The sequence below is a fragment of the Lygodium microphyllum genome, chromosome 17, assembly GCF_053477565.2.
Source record: "Lygodium microphyllum isolate KBCC chromosome 17, Lygodium_microphyllum_v1.1.10, whole genome shotgun sequence".
In the NCBI taxonomy this organism is placed as follows: domain Eukaryota; kingdom Viridiplantae; phylum Streptophyta; class Polypodiopsida; order Schizaeales; family Lygodiaceae; genus Lygodium; species Lygodium microphyllum.
The window spans coordinates 14,893,608-14,912,318 of record NC_141151.1 but is presented as its reverse complement, the minus strand read 5'-3'; the positions used below and the strand labels follow the sequence as shown (position 1 = coordinate 14,912,318).

Sequence of the window (18,711 nt, the reverse complement as noted above, 5' to 3'; positions counted from 1 at the left end):
CTGAGAAATTTGTAAAAGCATTAAGAAAGTTATCGAAATATTATTTTTCTTATAAAATATTGCTACTCTTAATTTCAATTTATATGAAAGTTGCATGTGCATTGTAAACTGCTTCATGTGGTGTATGAGTTTGTTATAATCTTTCATATGTTGGTAACAACTAATGACATCTTGTAACATACAATATAATCACAACAATGCCCCTAACACATATACAACAAGCGGCCAACATTTGCAACATGAGAACCAATAGAGACAAGATACTATGTTATCTTGTAATGGCATGCTCTTTGTGCCCATTGAAGCCCATACAAAGCTTTATATAGAGTGCATACATGATCGAGGTAATGAGTACTCTCATAACCCTATGGCTACTACATATAAACTTCTTCTTACAACTCAACATGCAAGAATGAACTCTTCACATCCATTTGATGCAACACCCAACCTTTTGCTGCAGTGACCACTGCAATGACACCTCTCATATTTGCCATTTTTTCCAATAGAGCAAAAGTGTTCACACATAATTGAGGTAACACATACTCTCATAACCATATGGTTACTACATATACACTTTTTCTTGTAACTCACCATGCAAGAATGAAGTATTCACATCCATTTGATGTTGCTCCCAACCTTTTGTTGTAGTCCCTACAATGACAACTCTCATAATTGACATCTTTGCCACTAGAGCAAACATGTCCTTGTAATAATCCCATATGTGTGCGCACAACCTCTAGCAACCAAGCTTTCTTTATACTTGCTCAACCTTCCATTTGGCCTATAGTTTCCCTTGGCGAATCCACTTGCAACCTATAGCTTTCTTGGCCTTAGAGAATGGGACCAAATCCCAAGTTTGTTTTACATCTTCTCATCCATGGCTTCCTCCCAATGCACATGAGCAATAGCTTCCTTTAAAAAAATGGATTCAACTAATCTCACAAGATTTGTCATATACACATAATGGCAAACAAGATAACAATCTCTACATAGGATACCTCATTCTAGTTGACATGCGTACCTTTGAAGCACTCTATGGTGCCTTTATATCAATTTGACTATGCTCACACTAGGTGTATAAAGAATTACAATCCCAAACTATTCATCCAAACTCTGATATGAACCACAAGACTCGCCATCCATATGTGAGTGACCTGTAGAAAGGTTCAGCAAACCAAGTGACTCATCCACTTGTTTTTCCCTCTTTTACAATATATTTTCTGCACTTTTAACATTTTTGTCTATGCATGACCTGCCACTCCATGGTCTCTCAATATACCTACTAGAAAGAAGACTCGCTTGGCCCACTCTATGTTTGTGATTATAGGTTTGTATCTTCTACAACCACCTTTTTATTACATATACAATAAACCTATTTTCAGCAATATACCCAACTATCATCTCTCATCAAATACTACATCTCTTCTCACCCACGTTGTATGTGTAGTTATAAACCTTTTACTCAAGGGAATAGCTAATGAACATATATACTTTTTAGCTTTTGGGTCTAACTTTTTTCTAAACTCGTGAGGCAATTTAGTTTTTTGTGTATAACTTCTCCTTTGGCATCACATAATGCAGTATAACAATAGGACTCATGTTTATAATATACATAGCTATAGAGAACTTCAATCCAATAATAGTAAGGCATGTTCTTTTTAGCCATCAAGGCTTGTGCAAATTCTACAATGTGCCTATTCTTCCTTTCAACAACACCATTTTGCCAGTGAGTATATCTCCATGTTACACACACATGGATGCATCCAACCATATGATGGCTTGAACACTGTTAATAGTATTTGGAAAAATTCTAAATTGGAAGGTTAATGCACAAGTATAAATATTATTTTTTGGAAGGTTTTTAATATTTGGAGCACTTCAATTATTATTTTGGACACTTGCGTATTATTTATGTACTTTATGGACATCATATTATCATGGTTGTATTATTTTGTGAGAGTTGTTGTGCACATTGTATTATCACCCACAGTTATATTTGTTGCACTTGCAACAATTGTGTGGGTTGCACACATGGAAACATGATTAAAATAGTGTAGGTTTGATCTAATTAGGCTAAGGTGCAAGCATCCTTTAAGGAACGAATGGCATAGATCCCACAAAGTGGGTAGGATTCCCCTAGGGAGGTTAGTCATAAATATATGTATGTATCACGTGGGTTCAACATAAGGGATTTTTGAAATATCATTTTTACACAAATTTTACATATAGAAGGGTCCCATATAAATGGGCTACTCACAAATTGAATAGAAAAGGGTTATGTTTTATTAAGAAAAAATTCACAGATAAGGATATTTATAAATAGGCCTTGAACGCATGTGATATAGAGGGTAGGGTATACATATAGTGAATTTCCTATGAGGATGCCCAAAAAAGAGCGTAATTCATAGTGGTGGAAACCCTAATTCACAAGGGCACAAACCCTAAAACACAAGTGGGGTGCAAACCCAAAAATACAAAAGGATGCAAACCCTAACCCTAAAATGGTGCACTACTCTAGAGAAATGACTTAACCCTAACCCTAATTTGTGTCTATATAAAGGTAGAAGATCTCGATTGTATTCGCCCTTTTTGTGTATACATGCTACGAAAGCTCTATCAGTGCAACTATTAAAGCTTTTTATTCTCTTCTTCTATTCTATCATCTTGCCTCCATTATTAAGAGTGACTAAGAGAGGGTGAATGAGAGATGTGTTAAGCAAGGGACTGAGGGAAGGTGAAGCTCTACATTGTCTTCTTTCTCTTCTTCTTCTTCTTCTTCTCTACTACTAAGGTCTTAACTTGTTAGTGTACTTGATGGTGGATATGAAGGAGTGATGGCATTGGATCGTGTTTCTTGGTCATGGAACCATCTTCGAGACTTCAAGCTTTTCGATTACAATGTGGGAAGGTAAGTTGGTGGGTTCACTACACCTCAAAGCTAGTCTTGTGTTCTTGCTTTCTTGGTTTGGAGAGAAGGATGCATGGTTACTTAGAGTGGAGTGTCAAGAGACAAGGTGAGAGGTTGTTGCCAAAGCGAGTTGCAACTTCTAAAAGAATAGAAGTCCATCCAATGTCCTAATTGTTGTATGTTTAGCCCAATAAACACCTTTTCCAATCATGTAAGTAGAAGGCATACAATCACTAGTCTTGAGAAATGCAATACCAAGTGCGAACATTCCTTGATCATGGCATGGAAAATCATTATTCAACACCTTGAATATTGAAAGTATGACTAAAGATCAAATAGTGAGCATCATGGACTCGAATCTAGGTTTTGTATGGGCCAAGGAAGAGGATCCCAGTTAACTTGGATTGGCTAGTGGACCTAGCATGCAAGAAAGCCTTCAAAACTAGATGAACCAAAATGCTAAAAAGATAGGAGAGAAGGAGCCATAATATGAGAAATGGTGGCAATAACAAAGCCTTATAGATTGTGTAAGAACAAGCCTGCTACATGCATGGACATCCCAATTAAGAAGCACTCGAAGACTTAGTACCTTACTATGGCCTTATCGGATGAATATCTAGACTAGTGACAACAAGTGTACCAGTTCAAGAGTTGTTGTTGGAATCTACCATGGCCTTGGACTCCCCACTAATTGCCTCATAGTATAGATAAGAGAAAATTGAAATGTAAAGTTCTCATAACTAGAGATCTTTTCCACTAATTACTTCATTTTCCTTTTTTAAAATCTAAATATGGTCTTGGAATCTACCATGGCCTTGGAATCCCCACTAATTGTCTCATAGTGTAGATAAGAGAAAATTGAAATGCAAAGTTCTCATAACTAGAGACCTTTTCCACTAATTACTTCATTTTCCTTTTTTAAAATCTAAATATGGTACTGAATGCATTAGGATATGGCCAATGGATACTTAAAACGCCTCTCTCACCCTATTCATTGTTAGAAATCCAGCTATGGTAGTAGATGTATTAAGATATGGCCAATGGATGCTTAGAAATGCCCCTCTTACCCTCTTCTTTCAACCCCCATGGTCTTAAACCCTTAGAAATCATAGTTTAGGTTGAATATTTTAATCTTCTAGATCATTTCTATGCTATTTTCAATACCATAGATTCGTATTTAGGTAGAATGCTAAGACAAAAGCTCTACTTTGATATCAATCCTAGATAACACCCCCAAGTCCTTGTGGAAATTGATATAATAAGCATCTCAAGTAGTTTATTTTCATGAAATATGTAAGAAACATGGTTTTTAGGAAACACTGAATTATTTATAAGAACTTTCCCAATGATTTCTTGAAGTGCCTTAAGCATGCCACTTTATTAAGGACTATCATGAAATGGTTAAGAAGGAGAAGCAAAAAGAAAAGACCTTGGATAAAGAATCCCCTACCATGAATGGTGATGGTTTCCAACTAGTCAACAATAAAAAGAAGAACCCCAAACGTTGGCACAAGAAAGGGGTAGTAAGTGGAAGCCCTATAATAGGTTTCCCCTCTCCTTATGGATCTAGAAGATCAACATTTCAAAGTTATAAGGTAAATATCCCATAAATATCTGATGAAAACCCCTCTAATAGAATTGTAGAATCATTATGTGATGATGGTTTTGTTAATGAAGCTAAACTTTTTCAAGACATTGATATATGTAGTTGAACACTTAGCTAAAGATGTGACCTAATATGATCCATCATTTTCCATAATCACAAGTTGAAGAAGAGTCTTTACGAAAATCAGTTGCCTCCCATGTGGCATTCAAAATTCCAAGTACCTTCTCTTTCTAGAATGATCAACAAAACGATCACAAAAGGAGCCGTTCCTAGGTAAACAAAAGTTTGGAGAATCCCTTAAATTTGATGAATTACTCCCCACGGTAGCTCAAAATCCTTGAGAATTTTTAAGAAGTGAACGAGTTTCTTAAGGTTTCTTCTTTTAGCATCAACGAGTTAATTGACCCCTTAAAAGGTAGCTTAGCAAAATATTTTATCTATCAAGAATAGAGTAAATTTGAATCGATTTGTCTTCATGTTAAATCCACTAGAGATAGATTTTCTAGCAATTCAAACATCATTTCTAGTAATTATGAACAAACCACTCCCATGGAAGTGGGGGAGTTGTGTTAAACATCACTTATGCCTTGGCCAATGTAGTTTCTAGTATTACTTCTAACCTTAATAATGGATGATTTAACTCTCATTTTAAGCTTGAAAAATAGATATTGGTTGTCTCCCTATGCCTGTAGTCATGGCAATACCCAATATCAGCTCGATGACTTCCTTCTAGTTTTCGAATGCTCGATAATAATTTTACAAGACTTTCATATTCTCAAATATATGCGATAGATATTTCAAGATAAAGGTTCCATCATTTGAGGAAATAAAAAAATGAGTTATGAAAAAAAGTTTTCATGGCTTAATGCAAACCCTCTCTCTAGTTTCACATAGATTATTTGATAAAATAATGACCCACCTCACTTCTACTTATAAAGTCCTCTCCAAGCTCCGGGGGGGAGGGGGGGGGGGGGGGTCACCTAAAAAAATGTAAGTGTACCACATGTAATCAACTGAAGGGTTATTTTAATTAGCAAAATTTACAGGATTATATTTACAGAAGGTATTTTTAAATTACAATTTGGAAAAAATCCATAAGTTACTTTTTAAAAAATGGGTCATTTATTACCTTACAACATATAAGGAAAGGGTATTTTTAAATATCTTTTGAACACATGTGATATACATGGTTTACATATAGTGACCCCCATGAGTCCCCAAGGCTATGGCCTAGAAACTTATCTCCCATCTTATTTGATTAGAAATGAGAAACATGGCTTTACAAATGGTAGACATGTTTTGGATATGCTATTTTTTGTGGGAGAATTTGGATTTTGCTGCTCAAAATGTTAAACAAGATTATGTCTTCTTTAAGTTAGACAAAGCCAATTGTATAATAGAATTGAGATTCATTCACACCAATCTTTGCAAGATTTTCCGAAATTTTCCGAAATTTTCCGAAATTATGTTGAAAAATTTCCGAAATTTTCCGAAATTTTCATTTTGATGATAGAATTTCGTATCAAATTTTTGTTCTGGAGAGAGAGAGAGAGAGAGAGAGAGAGAGAGAGGATGGCAGGGGGCAAAATCGGGACGTTGCTGGGCGTTATTCAGCGCAGCCTCTGCGATGCTCGCGTGCTTCTCTTCTTAGGCGCCGTCTTCTTCGTCATCATCCAGGTATTTCAAACTTAAAACACCAAATAAATGAAAGCTTCAAACTCGAATTCAGAGCATCAGAATCAGGCTTACTCTATTCCTCTCTGGTCATCTGTAGATCTTGAAATGTTTTCTTGTTCATTTTAAATTTGCACACTGCAAATGTGTTAGCTCAATTTCCCCTAAGAATCGACTCCTTGTGGAGCAGATGAGGCTTTTTGCTGCTCATTCAGAATATTCAGATCGAATTGCTGCTGCTGTAAGCGTCCTCATTTCTGCATTCTTTGCTTGATGTATTTGCAATAGGTTTCCTGCCCACCGTGATGTCTTTTTGTTGTAGTTTTGAAGTGATTTCACACTTTAGCAGGGAATGGTTTACTCCAATGTTGTAGTTTTGAAGTGATTTCATAATTAAGCAGGGAATGCTTTACTCCAATATGTAAATGTTAATCCTACATGTATGTTCTTTGAAGGTTACATCGGGAAGTGTTCTAGAGTATGTCCCCATAGAAAAGCATTATCACAAAAAATGGATACCAAGAGATACGGATGGAGATATCAGAGCTCTTAGATCTCATTTTCTCCTTCTCAACAATCAGAAGAAGTTCAAAAAAGGGAAAGGGAGTCCACCCCAGCATGAATTAAAGAAGTATGAAACGGACAAGAGAGTTTACCGTATTATGTGGGGAGTTCTCAACTCAAAAGATACACCAGTGAGACAAGAATGCACAATGGTCCCAATGTATGTGGGCCTTCCTATTTTTGTTTGTAAAGGTAGAGTTACCCAAGTAATCACGAGACTATGGATGATAGCATGGCACATCTAGCCAACAATGTGCATCCCATGATTTTGATTACCGCAAAATCTTGTGTAGACCTATCATATTTGCCATGTTGTGATGTTAGCTAGGTCCACAGTCAATCCATCTATAGGTCATTTAATGAGCTGATGGATCACTTGCTCATCTTGTTTTATCAAATAGATAAGCTATTCATAGTAGATGAAACACTATTGCTGGATTATCTTCCCTCCAAGCAACCCATTGATAACCTATACAGTGTGTTGTATATATATACATTGTCCTTTCAATTTGACAATTTGAGGTATCAGGAAAATAAAACCTTGACAAATAGTTGTTATTCCAAGTCATGAGAGGTGACAATAGTTTTCAATATTCTTTTGGCAGCAAACTTGGGCATCTAGAAGTAAGACATTGTCACCCTTCACACTCTCATGGCTCATTTTGCCAAAAGATAAATAGGCAACGTGTAAAAATGGGCTTTTGACTACAAAAATTCCTTTTTTTTTTCAACTGATCACTAGTGAGAAATGCATGGTAGTTGCTCCTAGCTATTAAAAAAAAACCCATGTTCCTTTAGAGTCTTATCAGTGGGGGTAAAGGCGCCTCTGCCTAGCCACCCATGTATTACTACACTGATAGTACCCGCGCTTGCGCACTGGAGGTGGTATATGCCTGTCACCGTTACTTTATTCTTTATTCTGTTAGTGACAGCTGAAAAAAGGGAAGGTTGGTCACACATTGTGACTGTTGGAGTTTCCACATTGTGAGTCTCTCTCTCTTTTGCTCTTGTTCTCTTGCCATAGCTCTCCTGTGCAAGGTTCTATTCTTCTCACATTTCAACTGGTATCAGAGCATGGTTGCTTGAGCATTCGAGCTTGGTCCATGACTCCTTCAGCATTCATTTGAATCCCTACACCATTGGTTCTTACTCTTGGCAGCCATATGTGACTCCTTCGAGCTTCAATTACTCCCCGGCTTCTCGAGCACCTACCCGGCCCATTTGGGCACCCTCAAGGCATTCCTTTAGAGGTATTGGAGCTCTCTTTTGTTATTTCACTTCAGTCCATAGGTTTTGTGAAGCAGGGCAGCCATGTCCTCTTGCTTCTTGTGACGCCTACACTCTACCAGTGACTTTGCTTTTCAAGATGGAGTTCTTGGGGGTCCTTGATTACCCCCCCAACCTTGCCTTGACCTTGCCCAGCCCTTCCATAGGCCCAAGATCAGTTTGCGCCATCATTAGACTTGCAGGAGTATCTTTCTCAGCTTGACATTGATCTTCTCCAGCTACTCCAGTCATTGGGCACTTGGATAGGTCTCATTTGATGCCTAGAGGTATACTTGGAGCCTGACATTGAAGCATTGAGCATTGGTATTGATTTGGGTCTGATTTAACACTGTTTTGGGACTGTCATAACAGTCCACAAGCTGTTATAAACAATGTTACACTGACATTTGATGCTACAGCTTGGTTAGCATTAACATTTGATGCCCGATTGGACTTGAATGGTCCCCGAATGTTAGGGGAATGTATGCCTATTGATTGGTCATCATTTGGAGCTGATTTAGTGGCCTGAAATACTCAGTTTTACATAGTAGATCACTGCTGTATACTCCAGGACTGAAGCTTATTCAGTCACTTTATGCTTTGTTTATTGGTCACGGGTGCTTCCCGGGTGTTTCATATGACTATTGGGATGCAAATGAAGGTTGGCAAATGCTTTGGATAGTTTCGGAATGTATTTTGAGTCTTGTTTGAGCTCCGTATTGGTTGGCATTTACTTGACATTGGTGTACACTAGCATGCTTTGTGACAGAGGTTATACCTATGGCCTATGTATGACCCGTTGGTATATGCTCGATGCTTATGTTCCCTACACATGCTAGTTACATTGTTTGGACTTGAATGCTACTAGAGCTTCGTTTGGGCTTGACTTTGGATATTCTGGAGCTTATTTTGGTCTTGCTTTGGCTCGTCAGAGATTGATTGGGATTGTCTTTATGACATTGGATGCTATCATTGGATACTTGACTGCTCATACACTCTAGATGTCTTACTGATGTATGATCTTGGATACTCCGTTACTGGTGCTCTTACATGCTTTGTTTGAGCTTATTTGCTTGACACTTACAGCTTTTGTGCCAATGGGAGCATCTTTGTACGCTTATCGGACATTGAGTAGTGCGGGTTATGCATATTGAGCTTTTGGATCTTTGAGACCGAGATCTCCTCGTGGTTTATGTATGGTTGATATACCTTGGTTCGTGTAGATGTACTTGGGCGGACTCGGCTTTGTATTCACTGAGCAGACACCGACTTGTGTCAGGTCTTGGCAGTGGTATGTACATTTTACCCTATTGATTGGGGGGTGTATCGTCTTTACTAATGAACTTTGTCTGACATGCTTGGGTGTTGGCTCATGTCAGTTTGGCCGTTACATGCTTGTTTATGCTGGCTTGATGCTGGTTTTGCATTGACAATCAGTGATTGACTTTGAATATTGGGTTTTGCCTACTGTCAGTTCTCATTGTACACTGCTGTCATAAATTACAGCAAGCATATATCTCTAGACTGTCATGTATTTTTCATGTTGAATCATTCTGGTTTGATGTACTTTTGATGGTACTTGGTGAGTTGTATTATTAAATACTCGTTTCTCGCCATTTTGCCTTGGTTTTGATGGTTTTTTGGTCATTTTCTGTAGTTTACAGCAAGCAGTTTTAAACAGTCTGCACTGTTATAGCTTGCAGTATGGCATCTTCTTCCATTGACAGTGCTATCTTCAACATCACTAAGCTTGATGGTACGAATTATGCCTATTGGAAGAGCCAAGTTTGGCAGGTATTGGTGCAGAAATCACAGATAAAGCCACTAAGGTTGAGTGGGCAGCAACCTGAAACTATGACTAATGACAAATGGATGGAGCTTGATGAGTTATGCAAGTCCACCCTCATCTTGTCTTTCACTGAACATGTGCATTACAATGTGGTTGAGGAAGCACAGAGTGCTTGGCAGCTTTGGGATAAGATTAAGAACCTCTATGACAAGCAAAGTCTTGCAAATCAAATGTATTGACTGAAACAGCTTATGGATCTCCGCATGAAAGAGAATGTGACCATGTCAGCTCATCTGAGCCAGTTTCATGCTATTCTTAAGAACTTAGTTTCGCAGGGCATTGATTTCAAAGAGGATGTCACTCCGTTGTTCTTGCTTGGAACTCTTAATGAGTCTTGGGATGAATTTCGCATTGCCTTATGTGCTTGTACTACTACTCTGAAGCTATGTGATGTTAAGAGCTCTCATCTGCGCAGGAAGAGATAAACCGTAAGAATTTGGATCCCTCTCCTATTTCTCATGCTTTGACAGTTAGAGGCCGATATGATGGAAATGCAAAGAATGACTGTGGTAATGGTTGTGGATGGGATTCGTAGAAATCTCGGTCCAAGTCATATAGTAAGTCTCGTGGGAGAAATGCAAATCTGACTTGTCATCATTGTGGGAAGAAAGGCCATATAAGGCCACAATGTCATGAATTGCGCAAAGACAAGGAGAAAGAGAAAGTACAGGAAAAGTCTTCTGATCGCAGCATAGTACTTGCTAAGTCAAGTGTTAAAATTGAAGAGATCAATGTTATGCAGTCCGAGGATAGTGATGGGGATTATATCCTTACAGCAGCTTCATCTAGTGCTTCGCAGATGATAGAGATACACTATGTATGTACAGTGTTGGCTCTTGGACTCAGGTGCGTCCTTTCATGTGACACCCTGTCGAGAGTGGTTCCATTCATACTGTTCTGTTTCGGGTTCTGTGTGCTTGGGTGATGACAGGTCTCTTGAGATTTTCGGCATTGGTGATATTAGGTTGCAGTTTCCTTCTGGCAGCAGTTTTATTATGTATGATGTATGTCATGTACTTGCATTGACATGCAGTCTCATGTCCACTGGACAGCTTGATGACCCAGGATATCATGTATCTTTTGGAGACTTCACATGGAAGATTACTCGTGGCAGGCTTGTGCTTGCGAGAGGTGCCAAGGCTGGCAGCCTCTACCTCTTAGTTGTTTCTGAATCTATAGTTGATCATGCTTTGTCTGCGGGGTTTTTACCTCATGTATCTCTTTGACATGCCCGTTTGGCTCACATGTCCATTAAGGGAATGAAAATGCTTTGTGGTTTGCAGTACTTACCGTCCCTTGACTATTCTCATTTTGATTCTTGTGATCATTGTCTTTATGGTAGACAGACTAGGTCTACGTATAAGAAGTCTAGTATGTCATGCATGAGTGAGACCTTGGCTTTGGTTCATTCTGATGTTTGTGGGTCCATGCCCTGTCAGTCTATGGGTAGTGCGAAGTATTTTGTTACTTTCATAGATGATTTTTCACATAAAGTATGGGCTTATCCCATAAAACAGAAGTCTGATGTATTGGCAGTTTTTTAGAAATGGCTTGCTTTGGCAAAAAACCAATCTGGGCATAGGTTGAAATGCCTAAGGACAGATATTGGGAGTGAGTATGTCTCATGTGCTTTTGAGCTATTATGTGATGAGAGGGGTATTAAGCGTCAGTTGACCGCCCCCTACACCCCTCCCTAGAATGGTAGGGCTGAGCGGATGAATAGAACCATCCAGGAGAGGGTTCACAGTATGCTTAGCCATGCAGGCCTACCCCAACACTTTTGGGCTAAGGCAGTTACAACTGCTGTGCATATCATTAATAGTTTACCGTGTAGTGCCATTGATTTTTAGGTTGCAGAGGAGGTATGGATAAGAAAGCCTCCCTTTTATGTGCATTTACGTGTCTTTGGATGTGAGGCATTTTGCCATGTGCCTAAGAACAAGCGTAACAAGCTAGATTCTAAGAGTGTTAAATGCATATTCCTTGGCTATGGAGATGCATGAGAGATGGGTTACCGTCTATGGGATTTGCAGGCGCAGAAAGTCATCCGCAGCCATGATATAGTTTTCCATGAAGACAAGATGCATAGGCAGCTTGAGAAAGTAGTGGAGATACGCAAGGTTATATTTTAGGAGGAGTCACAAGCTTCCCTATAGCCAGCTAGACAGCCTGCAGCAACAGCAACAGAGGTATTTATGGCCAGGGTGTTGGATAGAATGTTGGGCAGGCAACAAAACCTGCAGTGTGACGTTCTACTAGAGATAGACGCTCCCCTGACAGATTTCAGCCCTCGATGCATTATGTCTTGGTTACAGATGCAGGAGAGCCTTTTACTTATGACGAGGCTATGCGCAGGGGTGACAGTCACTCGTGGGAGAATGCTATGCAATCTGAGATAGACTCCTTGCATAAGAATGAGACTTGGGATTTGGTTTCCTTGCCTAGTGGCAAGAAGGCTCTGCCATGCAAATGGGTGTACAAGTTGAAGAGTACCCTTGGACACCCCAAGCCGGCTTATGAGGCAAGACTTGTTGCTAAGGGTTTTAAACAGGAGCATGGAGTTGACTTTGATGAAGTCTTTTCTCCTGTGGTTAAGATGACCACCCTCCGCTTGGTTTTGGCCTTAGTTGCGTAGCTTGACTTGGACTTGTATTAGATGGATGTCAAGACGGCATTTTTACATGGAGATTTGCATGATGGGATTTACATGGAGCAGCCTAAGGGCTTTGCAGGGTCTGGCAGGAAGCATCTAGTGTGCAGGTTAAAGAAAAGTCTTTATGGCTTGAAGCAAGTACCTAGGGAATGATACCATAAGTTCGATGCTTTTATGCAGTCACAAGGCTACAGCCGTAGTGCTATGGATTCGTGCTTGTACACGAAGAAAGCCGTGATGGATCTTTGCTTATTTTGATACTCTATGTGGATGACATGCTATTAGTAGGGAAAGCTCATGATGAGCTAGATGCTCTTAAGGCTCAGCTCAAGAAGAGCTTTGAGATAAAGGATCTGGGACATGTCTCTCACATACTTGGTATGCGCATTAGACGCGATAGGCATCAAGGACTCCTCTACTTATCACAAAGGGAGTACATTCATAAAATCCTTGAGCTCTTCCGCATGCAGGACGTGAAACCTATTGGCTGTCCATTGTCTTCTTATGTGAAGGTATCACATGCTGATTGCCCGCAGACAGATGAGCAAAGGGTTGAGATGGCCAAGATTTCCTATGCATCTACAGTGAGCAGTTTTTATGTATACCATATAGCCACTAGTCCAGATATTGCCTTTGCAGTTGGTGTTGTGGCACACTATATGGCTACACTTGGCAAGAAGCATTGGGATGTCGTGAAGGGTATCATGAGGTACCTGATGGGCACTGTAGATATGTGCTATGGCAGATAGGATATAGGAGTCGTAGGGTATACTGACTTTGATTATGCAGGACATGTAAATAGTAGGAAGTCCACTCTTGGCTACGTGTTTACCTATGCTGGAGGTGCTGTCTCTTGGATATCTAGGGTGTAGAAGTGTACAACCCTTTCCACCACCGAGACCGAGTATGTTGCAGCCACTAAGGCTTACAAGGATATAAACGCCCCAAACAATGTAGTATGCTTAACAATTATAATTGTCGCTTGTTTTCAAGATTTAATATAAAAGAGAATGAACACTCAAAGCTGAAAATGAAAATTACTCACAAAATTACAGCCATGAAGATGTAAAAGTAATGGAGACAAGATTGAGGGTTGAAGATGGGCAAACCCTCTTCCCCCGAAGGAATGTATTTCTGCTCAACCCAAGTTCCTTAGGGAAGAGCTTAGTTACAATCAACCTGAGAGTGATGAGAAGTAATTCTCACTCTCACAAGATCATGCAAAGATGTACAAACACACATGCATTATCTATTATGCAATGATAAGAACTGATTTCTTTATAGTATGAGAGAAGAAAGAGAGAAAATCAGCCTTTTTCCATCGTTGATCAGCAGTACATGGATAGGGCTTACTTCTTGTTGCTAAAATGGAAGAAAGAGCTCGAGAAGGAGGTGCTGTAATGAATTTATAGGCTTGTTGTCCTGTAAAACAGCAGTGATAGAAGAGGGAATATGGAGGAATTTGATAATGGAAAAGTGGGGGAAGATGATGGGGATGGATGGGGCCAGTTTCTGGCTATCTGTGGGTGTTGTACATGAGTTTACAGCAAAGAAAAATGATTCTGAATGAAGAAAAACGAGATCTTATTTATAGGAGAGGGAAGAGCTAGTACAAAAGGGGGAAGTGGAGTAGCACAAGACAAGTGTCCAGCCACATGTCATGAGATGTGACAAGTGGTGGGACACTTGGAAACTTTTGTGACAAGTGTCTTGACACTTGTCTCTTCTCTATGGCCTTCTTTTTTGGGCTGAATACTGTCAAGAATAGAAACAACCAAATTTAGTAAGCACAGTCAGAGTACAGAATTTACTATTTTCAGAATGACATCCCTATTTTTTAGGACTAGCATTTTTAGGCTAATTCGAGGCTCCTAAAATTTAGGGATCCCCCAATATAGGTGTCATACGAAAGCTTTTTCCGTGTACATCGCAAAAACGGTATCAGAATCTTCATGTGACTTTTCTATGCAAAGAAATGTGCATTTCAAGCTTTCAACCCACACATGCACATTGTACAAGCATTTCATGATCATGCCATCTTGTTGATTGCAACTGTCTGTTCTGGCGGATCTAGCCTACACTTCAAGGTATCAATCCTTTCTGTGTGCGAGTCTAACCCTGATATGCGTGAGTTCTGGTCAGAGGCGCCCAATCGGGCCATATAGGTGGAAGTGTGAACTATCTTTTCTCTAATCCACCGCGTGGGTCCACCATAACCTGTGACCACTCATCAGTGACCAGCTCTAATGCACTTTTCTTTATATCTAATTAGTGCAAAGGAAACAAATTTAATAAATCATTATACAGACAAATTAATGAAAAAGAATACAAATTCTATTTCTATAGAGTTGTGACAAAGGAGGCCATATGGTTAGGCCGTTTGGTTCATGACCTTGGTATTGATGCTATCCCTACACTGCTTTCGGATTCTATGAGTGCTATTCAGTTAGCCAAGAATCCGGTTTTCCATGCGAAGACAAAACACATTGAGGTGAGGTATCTATAAGAGTGCGCAACGGAAGAGGAAATACGAACACGGAGGGAGAGAGAGAGAGAAAGCAGAAAATAAGGAAGAGAAATCTGCACTGACTGAAATAAATGCTGAATACACTGAAATGGACTGATCAGTCCCTGCACGCAGCCCACAGCGTCAGTGAGGGCACCAGATCAGGCTGATGATGATGGCAGCACCACCACGGGGGAGAAGGAGTGTCGGAATCTGCAAGAAGATAAGTGACCAAGTGGGGAGGGGGGCTGCCAATAAATAGGCAACGGACAAACCCTAACCCTAACCCTAAAATGGGCGCAAACCCTAAAAGTGCCCTAAAATGGGCGCCCCACAACAGTGACCAAAAAGGTGGCCGGGCAGCCAGTGGCTGCCCACTAAAAGAGGCCAAAAAGAAATACACAACCTAAGACAGCCAGTCAAGAGTGACTAGCCTCCCCCATCATAACACATGATAGACATGTCAGAGCTCCTAATGTCCTCGTTTGACTTAGACTGAGGCTCACAGGCAGGAGATGACAAGGCATGACAAACATGACTGCTAACACCCCCTCTCAGATCCTGGATGTGGCTGAAGGCCGAAGAAGAAATGGATTCAGGGATGGCAAGAGGAATGCCAATGTCGATGAAGTCCGTCGAAGTAGACTGCCGCTGAAGGAGCTCCTCACAATTCTGGGAATCCCCCTCTAAAACACTAGGGGCCAGGGAATCCATAGCCGCATCACCGAGATCGTCCCTCTCGGAAAGGGATGGGGGGTACGAGGGAACCACCGGAGGAGAAGGTGAGGGATGGGAAGGAACCTGTGGAATAGAAGGTGCACAAGCGGGAACGGGTGTAGCAATAGACTGTCTCGGAGGACCCTGCATCAAAGAAGGGGAATGGAGCCTGTAAAGCCCGCTCTCCTGCCAACCTGTAGATAAGACAGCTCCTGTAAGAGAATCCTCAATAACAACGGCATGCTCGGTGAAGATCACTCGTGTGCCAAGCCTCGTAAGGCCATAAACTGAGAGGAGGGGAAGGCCCAAGTCCGGAACATGTAGGGCCTGTGAAAGGAAGCTCGTAGGTCGGTCTGTAAACAAAGGCAATGTGCCAACACCACTAATAGGCACCGATAAAAGGTCACCAACAGTGACTGAACCCTCTGATGGACGGAGATCCTGTAACAAATCACCTCGGGGAGTCATATGACTCGAAGCACCACTGTCCACTAACCAAGGCTGCGCAGAAGACACTGCAGCCACGGAAGAAGGATCCTCCTCCAAAGCATGGATATGAAGGAACACTGACTCATGGGTAACAGCTGGTGTAGAGGTAGAAGAAGGCTCCGATGTAGATCCACCCTTCGCTCCCGGACGAAGGTGAGGGTACTTCTTCCAGCACTTCTCCTCGGGATGTGTCCCCTTCCCACAGTGTGGGCACTTCGGTCTCTCTGAATCTGTGTCAAAGCCTGAAGAACTGTCCTTCGTCTTAGCCTTTGACTTCTTCTTCTTCTTCTGTCCTCCCGAACCTGCAACAAAGGCTCTAGTGGAGTCGGATCCACTAGCACTGACCTCTCTGAGTCGCTCGTCATGCTCCAAGACAAGCGGGGATAGCTCCTCCCATAGAAGCGTCTCACGGGTCCTCGATGTAAGTAGGCTGGTGTAGAAGACATCAAACCGAGGCGATGGCAGCTGAGTCAAAAGAATCATAGCCATGTCTTCAGAAGATATCGTCCAACTGAGGGATGCAAGCTCATCCCTCATATCTTGTAATCTGTTGATGTGGTCCTTCATGGAAGGACTATCATCAATAGCGAGCATCCGCAACTTCTTTTCGAGAGATATCTGGTGGGCAAACGTCTTTTGTTGATAGAGAGAGCTCGCTTTCTCCACACGTCTACTGCAGTCTTCAACCTGTGAACATGAACAAGGACAGAATCCTACAAACTCAGAAAGAGGAAAGATCTGGCTCTAGAATTAAGCCGATCCCATAAGGCTGCACGATCCATAGATGTCCCATTTGCGGGATCCACCTTAGGCCGGGGAATAGGAACCGAAACAAGCTCCCAAAGATCGAAGGAGTCCAAGATACACTCCACCTTGCAGGACCATAGAGAAAAGTTGGAGCCATCCAACCAGTCCTCTTTGGGCAGCTGAGGAAGTACGGGTACCTGTACAGGGGGTACCAAAGGCTGCATCGTCGGCCCACTGGAAGGGGATCGCCGAGATACATGAATAGAAGGGGGACGGGAACGAGGAATAGACTCCATATGACGATCCTCGCGATAGAAATCACGCCTCCGTTCAGATGAATGTCGAGACAAAAGCTCATCATCCGAGTCATCAAAACCTGTAAATTGATGATAAGACATCTTCCAATCTGCAAAATACCAAACACCAAAGAAAACTGTGCCGATGCCGAAGAATGACCACCAGAAGGGTCACCAACCACCAAAAGAACCACCAAACTCCAGGAAATCAGGTCGCCTATCACCAGGAGGTGAAAACGCAGCTGTGTAGGGCACAAAATCCGGAGGGAAAGTTGCCAGGCACCAAAACGTAGCCAAGAAGAGAAGCGCCAGCTGGAGATGAGCCGCCAGGAGGGTAGACGACCAGCGTGGATGCAAAATGCAGCCTGTAGTGGAGTCGCCCAGCTGAAAAGAAGGCCGCCCAGCTGAAAACGCAAGGAGACAGGGCTGGTTGATGACGTGGCAGCCTTTGGAAGGGGCTGATGCAGCAAACACAAATATTCAGACCACCTATGCAGCAAACGCAAATATTCAGACCACCTGGAGGGGCCGCCTGGCTGTTGGAGAAAAGGGGGGCAGCAACAAATGATAGGTGTGGTCTCTCTCCAGTCAATGAAGACCTCCGTGCTCTCAGTTTGGCGATGATACCATGTGAGAGTGCGCAACGGAAGAGGAAATACAAACACGGAGGGAGAGAGAGAGAGAAAGCAGAAAATAAGGAAGAGAAATCTGCACTGACTGAAATGAATGCTGAATACACTGAAATGGACTGATCAGTCCCTGCACGCAGCCCACAGCGTCAGTGAGGGCACCAGATCAGGCTGATGATGATGGCAGCACCACCACGGGGGAGAAGGAGTGTCGGAATCTGCAAGAAGACAAGTGACCAAGTGGGGAGGGGGGCTGCCAATAAATAGGCAACGGACAAACCCTAACCCAAACCCTAAAATGGGCGCAAACCCTAAAAGTGCCCTAAAATGGGCGCCCCACAACAGTGACCAAAAAGGTGGCCGGGCAGCCAGTGGCTGCCCACTAAAAGAGGCCAAAAAGAAATACACAACCTAAGACAGCCAGTCAAGAGTGACTAGCCTCCCCCATCATAACACATGACAGACATGTCAGAGCTCCTAATGTCCTCGTCTGACTCAGACTGAGGCTCACAGGCAGGAGATGACAAGGCATGACAAACATGACTGCTAACAGTATCACTTCATACGTGGGGTTGTTGAGGACAAGTCTGTTGACCTTGTCAAGATCTCGACTGACTAGAATCCTGCAAATTTGCTCACTAAAAGCCTCTCTACGGAGCCCTTTGCCTTCCTCAGGAGATTGATGGGCGTGGGATGAGATGACATCTTTCCTCATTTTGTTGTATATGCGTACATGTTGTATTGTCTTTTCTTTTTCTTTTCACTCCTCATTGGGGCAGATTTGCCTTTAAATGGAAGGTTGTTAGG

At 41.7% G+C, this 18,711-nt stretch overlaps 1 protein-coding gene across 1 annotated transcript in view; it reads left to right on the top strand.

Moving 5' to 3' along the window:
* The first annotated feature begins 6,034 nt into the window (after positions 1 to 6,034).
* CGL1 (alpha-1,3-mannosyl-glycoprotein beta-1,2-N-acetylglucosaminyltransferase) overlaps positions 6,035 to 18,711 on the top strand; it is a 162,524-nt gene continuing 149,847 nt past the window's right edge. The window contains exons 1-2 of the mRNA XM_087697038.1: positions 6,035 to 6,191; positions 6,379 to 6,429. Coding sequence (XP_087553164.1) covers positions 6,087 to 6,191; positions 6,379 to 6,429 — 156 coding nt within the window. The 5' untranslated portion in view covers positions 6,035 to 6,086. The remainder of the gene's footprint in view (positions 6,192 to 6,378; positions 6,430 to 18,711) is intronic.